General features: G+C 42.3%; 2 protein-coding genes across 2 annotated transcripts; both read right to left on the bottom strand.

Moving 5' to 3' along the window:
- Window positions 1-5,353: 5,353 nt before the first annotated feature.
- Window positions 5,354-6,385, bottom strand: LOC137829246 (uncharacterized). Its single transcript, XM_068636046.1, has one exon. It carries the CDS (start codon window positions 6,383-6,385, stop codon window positions 5,354-5,356), a length of 1,032 nt encoding a protein of 343 aa, XP_068492147.1.
- A 2,976-nt stretch (window positions 6,386-9,361) lies between these two features.
- LOC137828833 (receptor-like protein kinase) lies at window positions 9,362-13,504 on the bottom strand. Its single transcript, XM_068635565.1, has 2 exons — window positions 10,075-13,504; window positions 9,362-9,953 (listed from the first exon to the last, which is right to left on the bottom strand). Exons 1-2 carry the CDS (start codon window positions 13,001-13,003, stop codon window positions 9,616-9,618), a joined length of 3,267 nt encoding a protein of 1,088 aa, XP_068491666.1. The 5' UTR covers window positions 13,004-13,504; the 3' UTR covers window positions 9,362-9,615.
- Window positions 13,505-14,639: the final 1,135 nt, after the last annotated feature.

The raw sequence follows: 14,639 nt of genomic DNA, 5'->3' as shown, positions 1-14,639 counted from the left end.
CTCTTTTTTCCCTAAGGAGGGTTTTTAATGAGGCCGCCCAATAAAGAAGAGTTTTCAAAGTTTAAAGTGTTTTAGATTGCATGCTTATTGTTTTCCGAAAGTTTTGAAGAAAGACCTTGTCACTTATATGTGATTTAAGGCAAGTTGAAGTTATGTTGCATGCTTTCTAAAAAGTTTCTAAGTCCCCATCGTCTTTTGGCGATTGGCGGCCTCAGTTAAAGTTAAAGTCCTCATCGTCTTTCGGCGATCGGAGGCACCAGTTAAAAGACCTCAACGCCCTCGCGCGTCCTGAGGCGAGATAAAGACCTCCTCGCCGTCGAGCGAGTGCAAGCGAGGAAGAGTAAAAAGTCCTTAGTGCTCCCAGAGGAGAGAAGATGTAGCCTCTGGGGCAATGTAGAGGCACCAGTAAAAAGTCCTCAGTGCTTCCAGATGAGAGAAGATGTAGCCTCTGGGGCAATGTAGAGGCACCAGCAAAAAGTCCTCAGTGTTTCTGGGGGAGAGAAGATGTAACCCCTGGGGCAGTGTAGAGGCACGAGATAAAGACCTTCTCGCCGATGAGCGAGTTCAGGCGAGTTAAGGACCTTCTCGCCGATGAGCGAGTTCAGGCGAGTTAAAGACCTTCTCGCCGATGAGCGAGTTCAGGCAAGATAAAATCCTTCTCGTCTCGAACGAGTTCAGGTATGGTGTAAAGGATGGAAGAAGTTTGGAGGGTGGCTAAGGTAGGTTCGAAGAGAACGCCTAGCCACCCGGTCTTTTGTTCTGAAGCTCAGGGAGGTAGAGAAGGATCCGAAAGGCGCCTCTACCCCCAGATAAAGGAACAATGGCCAAGTTGTGAAGGCAAGAGGAAGCTGATATCGCCAAGAGTCTTTGGCGACCAGGAGAAATTCAAGCAATGACGAGAAAGTCAAGACCCGTTTTGATAAGGCAGATCAGATGAGCTGTGTCTTAAGCCATTAGTTGGGTTGAAGTTCGTTATTTGAAGAGCGATTTCACGCTAAGGTCCGTTACCTTGAGGTTACAAGTTGATTAGAGTGTTATTGTTCGAAAGCTGATGGTTCGAGGCGGATAGTATGCAATTGCGCTTACGAAGTTACTAAGTTAATTTGTCTAAAGAGATTTGTGCAAGGAAGATAAAGTTAACAAGAAGAGAGTATAAAAAGAAGCGGAAAATGTCATAGCATAAGTAACACCAGTTCAGAATACATGTACAAGGAAAGGGAAAGTGTATTACAAGTAAGTACATCTAAAGGAGAAAGCACAGGAATCGTAGATGGAGGGAAGCAGTCAGTCTTCAGAAGGAAGAATCTTCCCGTCCACCACTTCGTTGTTGAGAGACACCATGGAGAGGTCCAGATCGGGGTATTGGCAGGCGAACTGCTCCAAGGCGGCTTCGAACCCAGCAGCGAGAATTTGGGCGGAGCTCAGCTCGAGTTCTTCAATATGCTTCTTGAGCCCCTCATTCTGCTGCTTCAGTTCTTCAGCTCCCTCCCGAGCTTGAAGAAGGTCTTCAGTAACCTTCTTGTTCTCCGCCTGCGCCTGGATCAGCTCTGCGGCGACCTTCCCATTTTCCTCTTTGGCCTCGGCGAGTTTGGCCATGGTGTCGTCTCTCTCCTTTTCAACTTTTCCCAAGAAGACCTCCCGATCTGCTGACCTTTTCTCGAGGTTTTTTACCTTGGCGGCATCTGCTTTGATCAACGCCTCCAGGTCAGCCACTTTGACGCGATAGGGGACCAGCTTGCTCTCCAGCTCGATCTTCTCTTGAGTTAAGAGCTGCACCTTATGGCGTAGATCGGTGGCCTCCTTGCGTGCCTCCCGAAGCTCGGTGCTCATAGCATCCTCCACTCGGGAGTGATCGATCTCCGCGAGCATGAGATTGCAGGATAACTTCTCCGCCTCAATCCTTATTGTGCGATTTTCCTCTTGGAGCACGGAGATGTCATCCTGGAGCTTCTTGCTGGAACTCTCCACAGCTTTGGATATGATGGAGGGGAAGTCCTCCGCCATCATCTTGAGTTTCGCTGAGAAGGGTTCCCACACCCTTTTTACCTCAAGGGAGAGGTTTGCCCGTGGGAGCACCAGGGGAGCTTGTTGTTGGTTCTCGCCACCACCTTCTTGAGTTGGTTGTTGAATGGGAGCTTCTTGGCGTGGTGGCGACGACGGGGATTCGGTGATGAGGATAGGCGAGTTGTGAGCACCTTCGTCCCCGCCTGGTGCAGCATCTGCGGTTGAGGTGTTTGAAGGAGGACCCCCTCCAGCTGATACATAGGGCGTGGAGGCGCTCGGGGGGTTCTCCATAAAGTTGGGCTCGGCAGCCTCAACCACAGGAAGTGCAGATGCCAGGGGAACTGCTTGGACTGGCGATGTGGGAGCTGGGGGAGGAAGCAGTGTTGGAGGTGGAGCTGGTGTGGAAGGTGGTGTTGATGTTGGGGGAGGAGGTGGAGTAGGTGGTGAAGAAGGCGCCACCCTCTTCCTCTTAGTTATAAGGCCATCCTCAGTCGCCTCATCGTCTTCTTCTTCATCCTCATGAACCACTTGAGGGGTTTTCCTCTTTGGTTTCCTGAGGACGAGTTTTTTGCGTTGTTGGGCGGGCTGGGCCTCGGAAGGAGCTGGGCCTTTGGGGGGCGATCTGCCCTAGGCAGCGGCGATCTCCACCACTGAATTTGGCACGGTCTGGGAACCCGACGCCAACCCATGGGCTCGGGCGAGCGCCCTCAATTCAGCCAGTTTTCCCTTGCCCAACATACGATCTGCATAATACAAAGGTACATGGGTTAGCTCAGAGAGAAAGACAAACACATAAGTCAGTATGCAACAAAAGCAGATAAGTGGTACAAAAAATAAAACCAAAGTCTTGTGCACAACAGACAAGACGCCCAGAAACAGTTAGCAGAAGTATCGCCAAGAGTAATGACTTAGACACTGAGGTGAGCTCTAACCTATGCGAACCTCGAGTTGATCTTCGAAGAACTCGAAGGAGATGAGCGCAGTGGTGAGGAAGGTGATATTGGCGTCTGCCACGCTCTTCCAGAAGAAGCACAGATCCTTGTCCAAAGCACCCATGCTGTCAGGACTTCTTGGCCTCCTGAAGCTTCCCTTGGCGTCTTTGTTTCCCTTGTTTACCCAGTACAAGGGAAACCCGTCGAGCATCGAGGCATCCTGGTCGTTTTGGCGTATTTGAATGAACTTCCCCTTCCAATCCTTATAAGATTGCTGGAAGATAGAAAGGATCGACCTCCCAGCAATCCCGTTCAGACTCACCCAAAGGCGATCTCCTGGGTGTTTGGCTTCAAAAAGGAAGAGGAAAACATCCACTGACGCTGGCAGTCCCAGATGTGCACAAATGACCTGGAACGCCCTTACGAACGCCCAGCTGTTGGGGTGAAGCTGGGCGGGGGCGATATCGAGCTCGGTTAGCAGCTCTCTCTCGAAACGAGTGAAAGGAAGTCGGAGCTTCACCTTCTTGAAAAACGTTGTGTAGAGGAAGCAGAACGACTCGCCACCGCTCGCTTTGTCGTCAGCACAGATCGGCTCCTCAGGGTGGCAAGGCAGCACGGTCACCTTGCTATCGTGCTCCTTGTGAAAGGAAAGATCCGGCTGGTCCCCTTTCCTTAGTCGGAGTACCGCCGTTTCAAAGTTTATCGAAGAAGTTTCTTTCAGCAGTGCCGAGCTGGCCCATGGGTATAGCTTTTTGAAGTCTGGGGAAGGAATGGAGGCTCCTCCGGCGACCGGTGGAGTAGCCTGAGCCAGGTTAGGGCGGGAGGTTGCAGGCCTCTCAGCTTGGGAAGAAGAAGCACCGGGTGCTCGTGGTGGGTTGTGAGCTTGAGATGGAGGGTTTCGTGACGAGGGAGGAGGATTCGCGGTGGTCTTTGTTCGAGCCATCGCGGAAACTGCAAAGGAAAAAGAAAAGGAAAGGTGAGCAGGGTTCGCAGAGGCTGACTCGATCGTGAAAGAAGGGTGAAAAACGAACGAACGAAGGTTCGTTGTAACGAAGACGAAGCCCTAAGTTACGAGAAAGAAATAGAAGAAACAGCCCACAGCGTATGCACCAGACAGTTAATGGATGATGCGAATCGGTTAAAATGCAGGAAAAATCAGCAGAAGAAGTAAAGGGAGTACCTTTTTATGATCGGAAGAACGACGAAGGAAGTTGAGAATCCAGAAGGTTGAAGAGCGTAGTGGGTTTTTGCAGAAGAAGGTTGAAGCGTTTGAGAAAGCGAAGAAGTGATGGAACAATAGAAGTGAAATGGGTTTAAGGGTTTTTCGAATGGGTTTTGGAAGCGCAAACGGCAGTTAAAGGTAACCGTTGATGGAGCCACGTGTCGAGCGATTGGAAGAGTGTCTGGTGGAGCGTCAGGAAAGCAGAAAGTACAAACGTTTGGAATTCTGCGCCAGCGCCACGTAGATCGGCAGTGACGTGACTCCTTTAGTCTTTTTGCTGGACAAGTCTTCGCTTAAGACTGGGGGGCTTGTGTACCGCCCTGGTAGTCGGGAGTAATGACGTGGCGTCGAACTATTATATAGGCGTGTTGGATGGGGCACCTGGCTGGCGGAAGGGGAGGAAGTCGGGGGGTTCGCGTGGTCGCCAGTTATTAAGTTGGCGTGCTCCGATCTCCATTATGCCTAAACCGGCGGTCACCAAGTTGAAGATGAAGTCGCCAGATGTGAACCCAGGCGACCAAGTGATTAGAGATCGCCGAAACAAGGACATCGCCGAAGATGAAGGCAAATAGACACTTCCCAGCTGGCCAGAGGATGAGGTCGGGGGACAGCTTACTTGAGCATATACGGTGAAACAGGCGGTGCAGATCATGAAGGCGGCCGACGAGACCATAGGGAAGGTGTGTACGAAGGCACCCGAACTCGCCACCCAGAAGAGATCACGCTCCAAGGCAACTATGCACTGAGTATACCATGCATAAGTAACTTAGCCAAAGGAGAGTCAGAAGTAGCGCCCAAGTCAAGGATGCTCCAGATGATGGCACGTGTACAGCTGGATGCGAGCCACGTGTCCAGATGTGTAACTGCCAGGAGAGAGAAAGTGTCCAGGTATATAAGAGTTTCCAACGAACTTCTGAGGTACGCACGTTCAAATTGTCTTCTTTACGCTTGCGAGTCTTGAGTATACTGAGAGAGAACTGGTCACGGTTCCTTAGAGTTCTTGAGTTTTACTCTTAAGTAATTGGTGGTTCAGTCGCTGACTTGGGCGTCGGAGCGCGATCGGCCGCAGCGGCGTCGTTTCGTCTTTTGCAGGTTCTTGAGGTGGATCGCGGTAAAGGACGGAGGCTGACACGGCGCATACGTCGATCCAAGTTTGACGAGGCAAAGCTCCAGCGCTTTTGGTCAACAGGCAGGATCACTTTTCAGTTTCCTTCAAGCGACCTACCAACTCATACCTTTTCAGCCTATCATCTTCCCCAAGGTCGTTGATGCAATCATGGAAATATAAGGCCTCCAATTCCTGCAAAATCCTCATCTTATTTGTTTGGATGTTACCAAACTCATCCCTATTCCATACTTTTAGATCACCTTTCAAAGCCTTCAATTTCTCCTTGATGTTTATGAAAGCATTCCTTTGCACAGGGTATGATGACCAGTTATTCTTGACCATCTCACTAAACCCCTTTCCCATAAACCACGCATTGATGGATCGGAAAGGTTTGGGCCCCCAATTCTTTTCCACATTCTTTACCACTATTGCACAGTGGTCCGAGACTTCCCTTCTCTGCACATACTGTTTACACATAGGCCATATCTCCATCCACGCTTCCGAAACAAGAACTCGGTCTAATATGCTCTTTGCCGATCCATTAGCCTTAAACCAAGTGAATTTCTTACCTACTAAAGGCAATTCGAAGAGAGAGTTGGTATCAATGAAACTGTTAAAACCAGTAATCTCACCTGATTGACTAGCCCTCTCCCTTATACCTTTCCTCTCATTCCGACTTCTGATGGCGTTGAAATCACCACACATGCACCATACCAACTCTTGTGAATCCGCTTTAAGGTTAGACAGATCCTCCCAAAGGGTCTTCTTCTCACTCAAGGAACAAGCAGCATAAACATTGATCACTACACAGCTAGTGTTGGTTTTAACATGGTTGCCGAAAACTGCAATGAATCCCTTCCCCATGACGTGGTTTGCATAGCTAAACGCTTCTTCGTGCCACATGGACAACAGACTGCCACTACCGTTGACGCCTTCATAATGAACCCATCCTACTTTGTTATCCCCCCACAGAGAATAGAACCTTGCTGCCAAGAACTCCTTAGCCTTTGTTTCTTGCAGACACACAAACTCCGCCCCCTCACTAGCAATAACTTGTCTCAAATACCTCGCTTTTGAACTTCCCCCCACACCTCTAATATTTAAGTTCACAATAATCATTAAGACAAGATTTTATTACCCGTCTCAGAGTGTGAAACGACCTCTGAATCTCTGACTTCCATATTCCCATACTCTCTTACAACCTCATCTTCTTCCTTGCGGCACCTAATCCCGACTTGTTTTCCCACTTCCCATAGCTTGGATGGTCCCGCCCGATCAACGGGTTCATCTAATCGCGAATTACACATATAGATGTTTTTTTCGGAAATTGAGGATGATGAGATTTCGTCTATAGTGTGAGCCATCGCCCTTGCTTGAGGCATTCTTGCTTTAATCCTTCCAGACCGCCTCGGAAAAGGGCAAGAGTCCCCCAATTCCGATAGCCCTTTCTTCTTACGATGGCGGGGTGGAGAGCTTGATTTGCTCCTCTCGGCGATTCCAGCTTCGCCGTCTTCCAGGTTAGAAATCCGCTCCACCGAACCCATTGCACCTGCAACTTCATCATGTTCGCTACCTCCTTGCTTCTCGATGCAGATTTGCAGTCCCCTTTCCCCACTACTCGCATCGTTTAGAATTTCATTTGCTTTTTTGGAACTTAGCCTTTTGCTATTAGTCTGCCATTCTTCTAAACTATCTCTCACTTCCGATCTCTCTACCTGCGTTGTTTGCATGTTATCTCCTTCCTTATGTGATTCCCCTATCACAGAACCCTCAGACATTGACTGGACCACTAACTCCTCAGTCCTTACGTTCTTTTGGGCTGATCCACGGGGCCCACCGCCACTCAATTGGGCCTCGCTCCTGCATACCCGGCCCAAGCCTTCAGAAAATTCGTTTTGGTTACTTAAACATTCTATTTCAACCACCACTTTAGCCAAGTCAGCTAGAGTAGGGTTGCTATAGCTGGTCCATGCACAGTCTGGGGCAGGTAAACTGACACAGAGATTATTTTCATTTGCCGCCTGACCCACACTTTCTCCATTCATGTAAGACATACCACCTTTGCCCTGATAGCCCTTACTTTTCGAAATAGACCCCTCAAAACGGAAGTTTGACTTTCCCTGGTACTGTTCATCGTCTCCCCCAATCTTCTCTCTGCCTTCTCCCCCTTCTGGCCAGTGATCATCCCTGAACCTCATACTACCCTTCTTCTCGCCATTCACCTCAAAGAAGTTGGTATCATCTACATATGTATCCATGGAGGACACACTATCAATGTAGTCTTCCACATATGGATTGCCATTATACCCTCGTCCTTCACATCCATTGACCTCCTCTTCAATGAAAATACTACATATATGTTTATTAATCCGCATTTTCCTCACTAGCCTGACACTACCAAGATTCTGAACCCGGACTTTCAGCCTTGCGTATTCAAGGACCTCCCATGTTAACGTAGAGTTGTCGATGGACACTAGCTTAGCCGCCTTTGAAATCTCTCCGACCACTTTGGAAAAGCAAACCTTATTCCAGAACGGTAGTGGCACCCCATAACATTTCACCCAGACATATTTATGACTTGCACCGCTATCCAACGACCATGGTTTGACATTTGTAAACACAGCGTCGAACCACTCTTTGTTTTTCTTCAAAATAACCTCCATCACCTCCCCCTCTTTTGGGGTTATCAGGACAAGATTATCACCTAAGGATCTCGCTCTTATCATTGACATTCCTCCCTTCATAATCTCCTCTCCTAACATGCCAAAATCCATGCCATCCTCAAGGGTTCCTACTACACTTATTTTCAGCCAAGGTAGAGAAAGGTGTTGTGTTTCAAAAGCCACACCTTTCCACCCATCCTGGTATCCACCTGAAACACCCAGATAAAGTAGTGTAGGATGAAAAAGAAGAGGAATGAGGCGTCATATGATCAGTAGCACCAGATTCTTTAATCCAGATATTTTCAGTACTAGAAGCATTAAAAGATTAAAAAAACTAGAACTCTTACCACTCATAGTGAAGGAACAATAGCTAGATGGCTTACTAGGGGAGTCCATGAGAGCTCAAAACCTGAGTTTTTCATATTGGCAAAATTTGATCCTGTTCACACAAAAAATCCTCTGGAAAAAATTTTCGGTGGTGGTTTCCGGAGCCGGCAACAGTTTTCGGCGAGCGGCGGTCGGCGGTCAATGGTGGTGGCAGTAACGGTCAATGGTGCAAGGTGGTGGTGGTGGTGGTCAATGGAGAAAAGATAAGGAAAATAAAAAGTTACAGCAATTAAGGCTATTCAAAACAAAAATTGCAGCAATGAAGGCTGGCAAGGAAAATGATTAAGGGTGTGTTTGCTTCCAAGTGGGAGGAGGGAGGGGGTGTTTTTTGTGTTTGTTTCCATGGTTTTGAGAGTGGGGGAGAGGATGGGGGAGAGTGTGGAGGGCTTTTTTCTTTCTTCACAAAATGAAGAGATTTGTGGAGATTTAGTAGGATTATTACATTTTACCAAAATACCATTGTACATGCATTTTATTTTAATATATAAAATTAAATATAACATAAATTTATTTATTATTTTTAATTTTAAAAATATTTAATTGTACTATTAATAACAACATATAATTATAAATAATAAAATTATAATATCAACAATATATATAGTTATATAAATTAACAAATGAATATTATTTTCATAAATTTTAATGTATTTAATAAATTTATTTCAATTTAACACCAAAATATTGTATATTATATTTTTTAATTTTTTATTAAAAATATAAATAATTATGGATATTATATATTAAAAATATTTAATTAATTCAAACTTACAAAAAAAAAATCATAATTCATTATTTAAATATTTTTTAATAAGAAGGATAATTTTGTAAACTTACAATAAATCATCCTCACAAATCCACTCTATCATCCCTTAATCCAAACAATCTCACATATCCTCACACATCTTCTTCAATCCTCACAAATCCACTCCCTCCCCTCCTCACAAATCCCCTCCTCAATCCAAACAAAGCCTAAAGCAATGAAGGCTGCTAAAAAAAAGATTGCAGAAGCAGAGTCTCCCAGATCAGGAACTCTGATACCAAGTTGAAAGAAATAGATATATTTCTAAGATATTTTACAAATGTTATTACAGTCTCTATTTATAGACTGATATACAACTTAATTAAGAAAAGAAATAATAGGTAATGAAAGAAAAAAAATGGGTGTTTAAAGCTTTACAAATCAAATAAAATAAAATCACTAACAAATATGTCCTAATAAATATAGAATGGAATCTCCACTTAAGTATAACATAATTTTTCTGATTATAGAACAAATTGTAAGGCTAAAGAAATTTCTTATGTGGACTTTTTAGCATCAGCATTCAAATGCTTGATAACATCCCTCATCGTAGGTCTGCTGCGTGGATCCTTTAGGGTACATCTCAAAGCCACCAAAAGCACCTCTGTAACTTGTTTCATCACATCAGAATTTGAAATTTCATCAGCTAACTCTGAATCAACAATTTCATCAACAACTCCTGCTTCCTCCCAGGAAGATCTAGCCCAATTAACTATATCTGTTCCCTCCATAAATGATGGATCCAATGCCTTCTTTCTGGATATCAGCTCCAGCAATACTACCCCATAACTGTATACATCGGACTCTTTACCCTTTGTTGTTGTATAAGCATTCTCTGTCATAAAAAATCATTTAATATTTTACTATGATAGGAGCATCAAGAAAGAAAAGATGTTGTTACACAACAACAACAACAAAAAGGTGCAGTTATCATGTGGATAGTGTAGAGGAATTACCTGGTGCTATATAACCAAGTGTACCACTGACATATATTGACTGTGTGGAGGTAGAAGGCTGATCCAAAAGCTTGGCAATACCAAAATCTGCAATATGAGGCTCCATCTCAGAATCTAGAAGTATATTGGTTGTTTTGATATCTCTGTGCACTATGACAGGATCACAGTCATGATGGAGATAAGCCAATCCATGAGCAATTCCAATAGCTATCTTATTCCGGATATTCCACTCTAAGGAGAGTGATCGATTCTTCTCATGCAAAGCATCATGCAGACTTCCATTTGGCATATATTTGTATGCAATTAGACCATAGTTTTCTCTCAACCAGCAGCCTTCCAATTTGGCCAAATTTCGATGCCTAATCGTTCCAAGGATTTGAATTTCTCTGGTCATGCTTGAGCTTTTCGCTTCATCACTGGCAAATACAAACTTCTTTATGGCCAAAATTTTGTCTGGACCAAGTGCTGCTTTATAAACAACTCCTTGAGCTCCTCTACCAATAATATACTGATCATTTAGATTTTCTGTTGCTTCCATAACCATATTGAGAAGGGATGGAGAACTATCTTCCTCATTGATTGTGGCTTCCTGCTTAATTTTTCTGATAAAGAATATATAAATTAACCCCAGCAGCAGAACAACAGATATTGAGGATCCAAGTGCTATCATCGCAATTGCAACTTCACTGAGCTTTTTTGACTTTTTTGAATTTGTATCACATGGCCTTAAATAGCTTCTTTCAGTGAAAATTGAGATACATAAGCCAGGATTGCCCAAAAACGATAAAGAAGAATTTGGTAAATTTGTTAGCTGTAGTGGCACAGGACCTTCAAAAGAATTATATGAAATGTTGAACTCAGATAATGAACTGAGCTCATCGAGAACTTGTATACTTCCTGTCAAATTGTTCCGAGATAGATCCAGTTTTACCAGATTCTTCAGGTTCTCAATCTCCCTCGGAAGCTCACCTATCAGCCCATTAGCACTTAGATTTAGATCATACATCAAATCCACCAGTTCTCCAATTGATTTAGGAATGTTTCCTCCAAACTTGTTTCCTCCAAGTTGTAAATCATTGAGCCTTTTAAAGTCTGACAAGAAAGCTGGAATACCACCATCAAAATTATTCTCTGAGAGCATTAAAGTTGTTAATTCAGTCCAGTTCTGAAAAATTGATGGAAACGAACCATTCAAGAAATTGTATCCAACATCAAACTTGATCATTTTGTTACAGTTTGACAGTTGATGCGGCAAAGGACCTTTCAAAGTATTGTGAGAAAGAACCAAATTCCGGAGATTTACAAGGTTTCCTAGCTCTGAGGGTACAAGACCTGTCAAGCTGTTCATGGATAAATCTAAAAGAGAGAGATTTGTGCAGTTTCCAAAACTTGATGGAATTGCTCCACTGATATTGTTGTTGTTGATGCTCAAGTGAAAGAGATTTGGATTAGTTTCAAAATCAGGAAGTGGCCCAGTGAAATTGTTTTCTTCAAGTCTCAGCCTTGTAAGAGTTGTGCACCTTCCAATATCAGGAGGTATGCTGCCATAAAATTGATTGCCACCCGTATTCAGCCTGACCAATTGCTTTCCAAAGCAAAGATTTGGTGGGAGGGCACCGGTGAAATTATTGTACGTGAAATCTAACACAACCAAACTGCTGTTGATTCCTAAGCTTTCAGGAATGACTCCAGAGAACTGATTATTAAACAAGGAGATATTCTTAAGATGTTTAAGCTCTGCCATCTCAAGAGGTAGCTCTCCTGAAAGGTTATTATTGTATAAGTGGACCTGCTCAAGTGTTTGAATTTTCCATATTCCAAGTGGAATTTTTCCCGTCAAAAGGTTTTCATACAATCTAAGATCGCGTAATTTACTCAAGTTTCCTAATTCACTAGGAATTTCTCCTTCGAGTAAATTGGAATTCAAATGCAGCTCTTCCAGTGATTTGCAATTACCAATCTGTGGAGGTATTTTCCCATCCAATTGGTTCTGTGGAATGAATAGAATAGAAAGACTGTGCAGGAGGCCTAAGGTTGACGGTATACTGCCAACTAAGTTACTGCCTACAGCATAAAACAGTGTTAGGCCACTACAATTCCCCAAGCTTGATGGTATACCCCCACTAAAGTTATTGAAAGAAAGACTCAGAATAGATAACTTTTTGCAATTTCCAGATCCCAGTTGAATAGTACCTCCAATACTATTACTATCCAGATATAACTCAAGAAGATTTTCAAGATTATTTATACTCTCCGGAATAACTCCCCGCAATTCATTACCTTCCAGATACAGATACTCTAATTTACTACAATTTCCAATGGACATGGGAATAGTCCCTGACAGCTGATTAAAAGCAAGATCCAGTGTGACAAGGTTAGTGATATTTCCAATACTTGAGGGAATGGAACCACTTAAACTGTTGTTACTAAGATACACTTCTTCAAGGAGAGGAATTTCCAACAAGGATTTAGGAATTTCACCACTCAGCAGATTAATTGAGAGATCAACATACTTCAAATCTTGCAAGTTTCTAAAGCTCTCTGGTATTCCTCCACTAAAGTTGTTTGAAGAAATGTCTATGTACTCAAGCATGCTGCAGTTGTTTAATTCTGGGGGAATTTTTTCAAACATGTTATTATATGATAAGTCTATGGATTGCAAGTGGATCAAGCGTCCAATATCAGGTCCTAATTGACCAAAAATAGAATATCTAGTGAGGTTTAGAGAATTCACATTATTGGCATGATCACAATGCACTCCTGCCCACGAGCATGGAGTGGAATCAGACAACTTCCATGTGGAGTTTATGTCACCAGACTCAACAGTCCAGTCCCGGGAGAGGGACAACAAAGCCAGCCCATCAGAGTTTAAGGCTGAAGCAGCATATAAAAAGCTAGAAAAACATAGAAGCAGCAAGAGACACCCCATAGAAAGAACTGAAAGAAGCAAGAAGGAAGCACAACAAGGTACGACGAAGACAAGTATGACAGTGCGGTGGCAAAGGTTTAAGAGGGAATAAAAAACTTACCTTCTTGCAGCGTGCAAGAAGAGCAAAGAATGGTGATGTTTTGGGCCTTAGGCTTTGTTAGGGGGAACTGAAATTGCCTGGAAAAGAATTCACTCAGTATAAAAGAAGAAAGGTGGGATATGAGAATTTATGCACATGAAGAAAGAGAAAAGGTTGAAGCTGAAACTGAGAAATCATTTTGGTTTGCAAGTTGGAGCCTAGTGGTATCTATCTGGTTATCTTTGGCTTGGTTCAAGTCAAGGAATTAATTTTTTCCACTTGCAAAATATTTGGTTTGGTTGTACAAATGTGATTGAAATACTAATAATGAAACTAAAATACAAGTGGGTAGGTGGGTGTGTGGGAGTGAACTGATAATGGTGTGCGCCGTTTTCTGGTTCCGTGTTGTGAGATGTAGGTCTGACATGGTGATCCAATCCAACTACATTTGAAGGAAGAGAAGAAGGAAGGAGAAAGTCTACACTATTCAAACATAAGATCAAAGTTAGTTAAGGTTACTTTATGTTTTTTTTCATGGTTTCAGTTCATGTTTTTTTACTTTTTTCTTCTTTTTTTCTTATACTGAATTATATAAATTGATATGTATTTTAAATTTACCTATCGAATTACTGGATTTGGATTATAAATAATGAATTGTTCAATTTTTTATATCACTAAAAAATAAATATTGAATTATATAATTTGATGTTATTAAAAAAATAAATATTAGAATGTACAATTCAGTATCTATATTAGATTCACGTACATATTGAATTTGACAATAAAAGGTGAACTGTGAGTGAAAGAAGTTAAAATTTTAAAATTTTAAATAAAGATAAATTTGGGATTAAACTCAATCTGCAAATTTATCCAATAAAACTCAATTCAACTGTCCTTTGAATTGAAACTGTATCTTGTTGGAATCGATTCTGGGAACGCATGATGGAGCTCCAACCTTTTAATTTATTATTATTTTTATTATTATTTATTATTATTATTTAATTTTTATTATTAAGAAGTTGTCGCATTATGCGATTTGACTTTATAAATATTTTGATAAAAGTGTCAATGTTTTTTATTTAAAATAACATAAATAAATATAGGTCAAAATCTAAAATCAATATTCAGAAAGTTTTCCACTACAATCTTACAACTCACTTTTTTACAGTTTTTTAGTCAAGAAAGATTGCATTGAAGTCCTTGGACCAATTATATTCCATTTATATTTTTAGAATCTCAAAAGTTTATAGTTGTTATTTCATATGGTGGAATACTTTAACAAGACGTGTAAGCAGAAAATAAAAGTCATAGTTGTGTTATAAGACCATCTAGTTTTATGTTTTATGTCCCAAATAGATAAATGTTGACAATGTTGACTTGACTTTTCAGTCTATTTTAATATTGCTTGCAGCGTGTGCTTAAGTCACATGTTTAGGAAATAATATTAAAATTAAATATTCTAATATTTAAAACTTAAAAATTAATATTTTGTAATGAGCTAGAAGATTCATAGCATTAAATGGTTATTTAATATAATATTAAAGATAGGATCTATAA

The sequence above is a fragment of the Phaseolus vulgaris genome, chromosome 7 (assembly GCF_000499845.2).
Source record: "Phaseolus vulgaris cultivar G19833 chromosome 7, P. vulgaris v2.0, whole genome shotgun sequence".
Lineage (NCBI taxonomy): Eukaryota > Viridiplantae > Streptophyta > Magnoliopsida > Fabales > Fabaceae > Phaseolus > Phaseolus vulgaris.
This window is presented reverse-complemented; position numbering and strand designations above follow the sequence as displayed.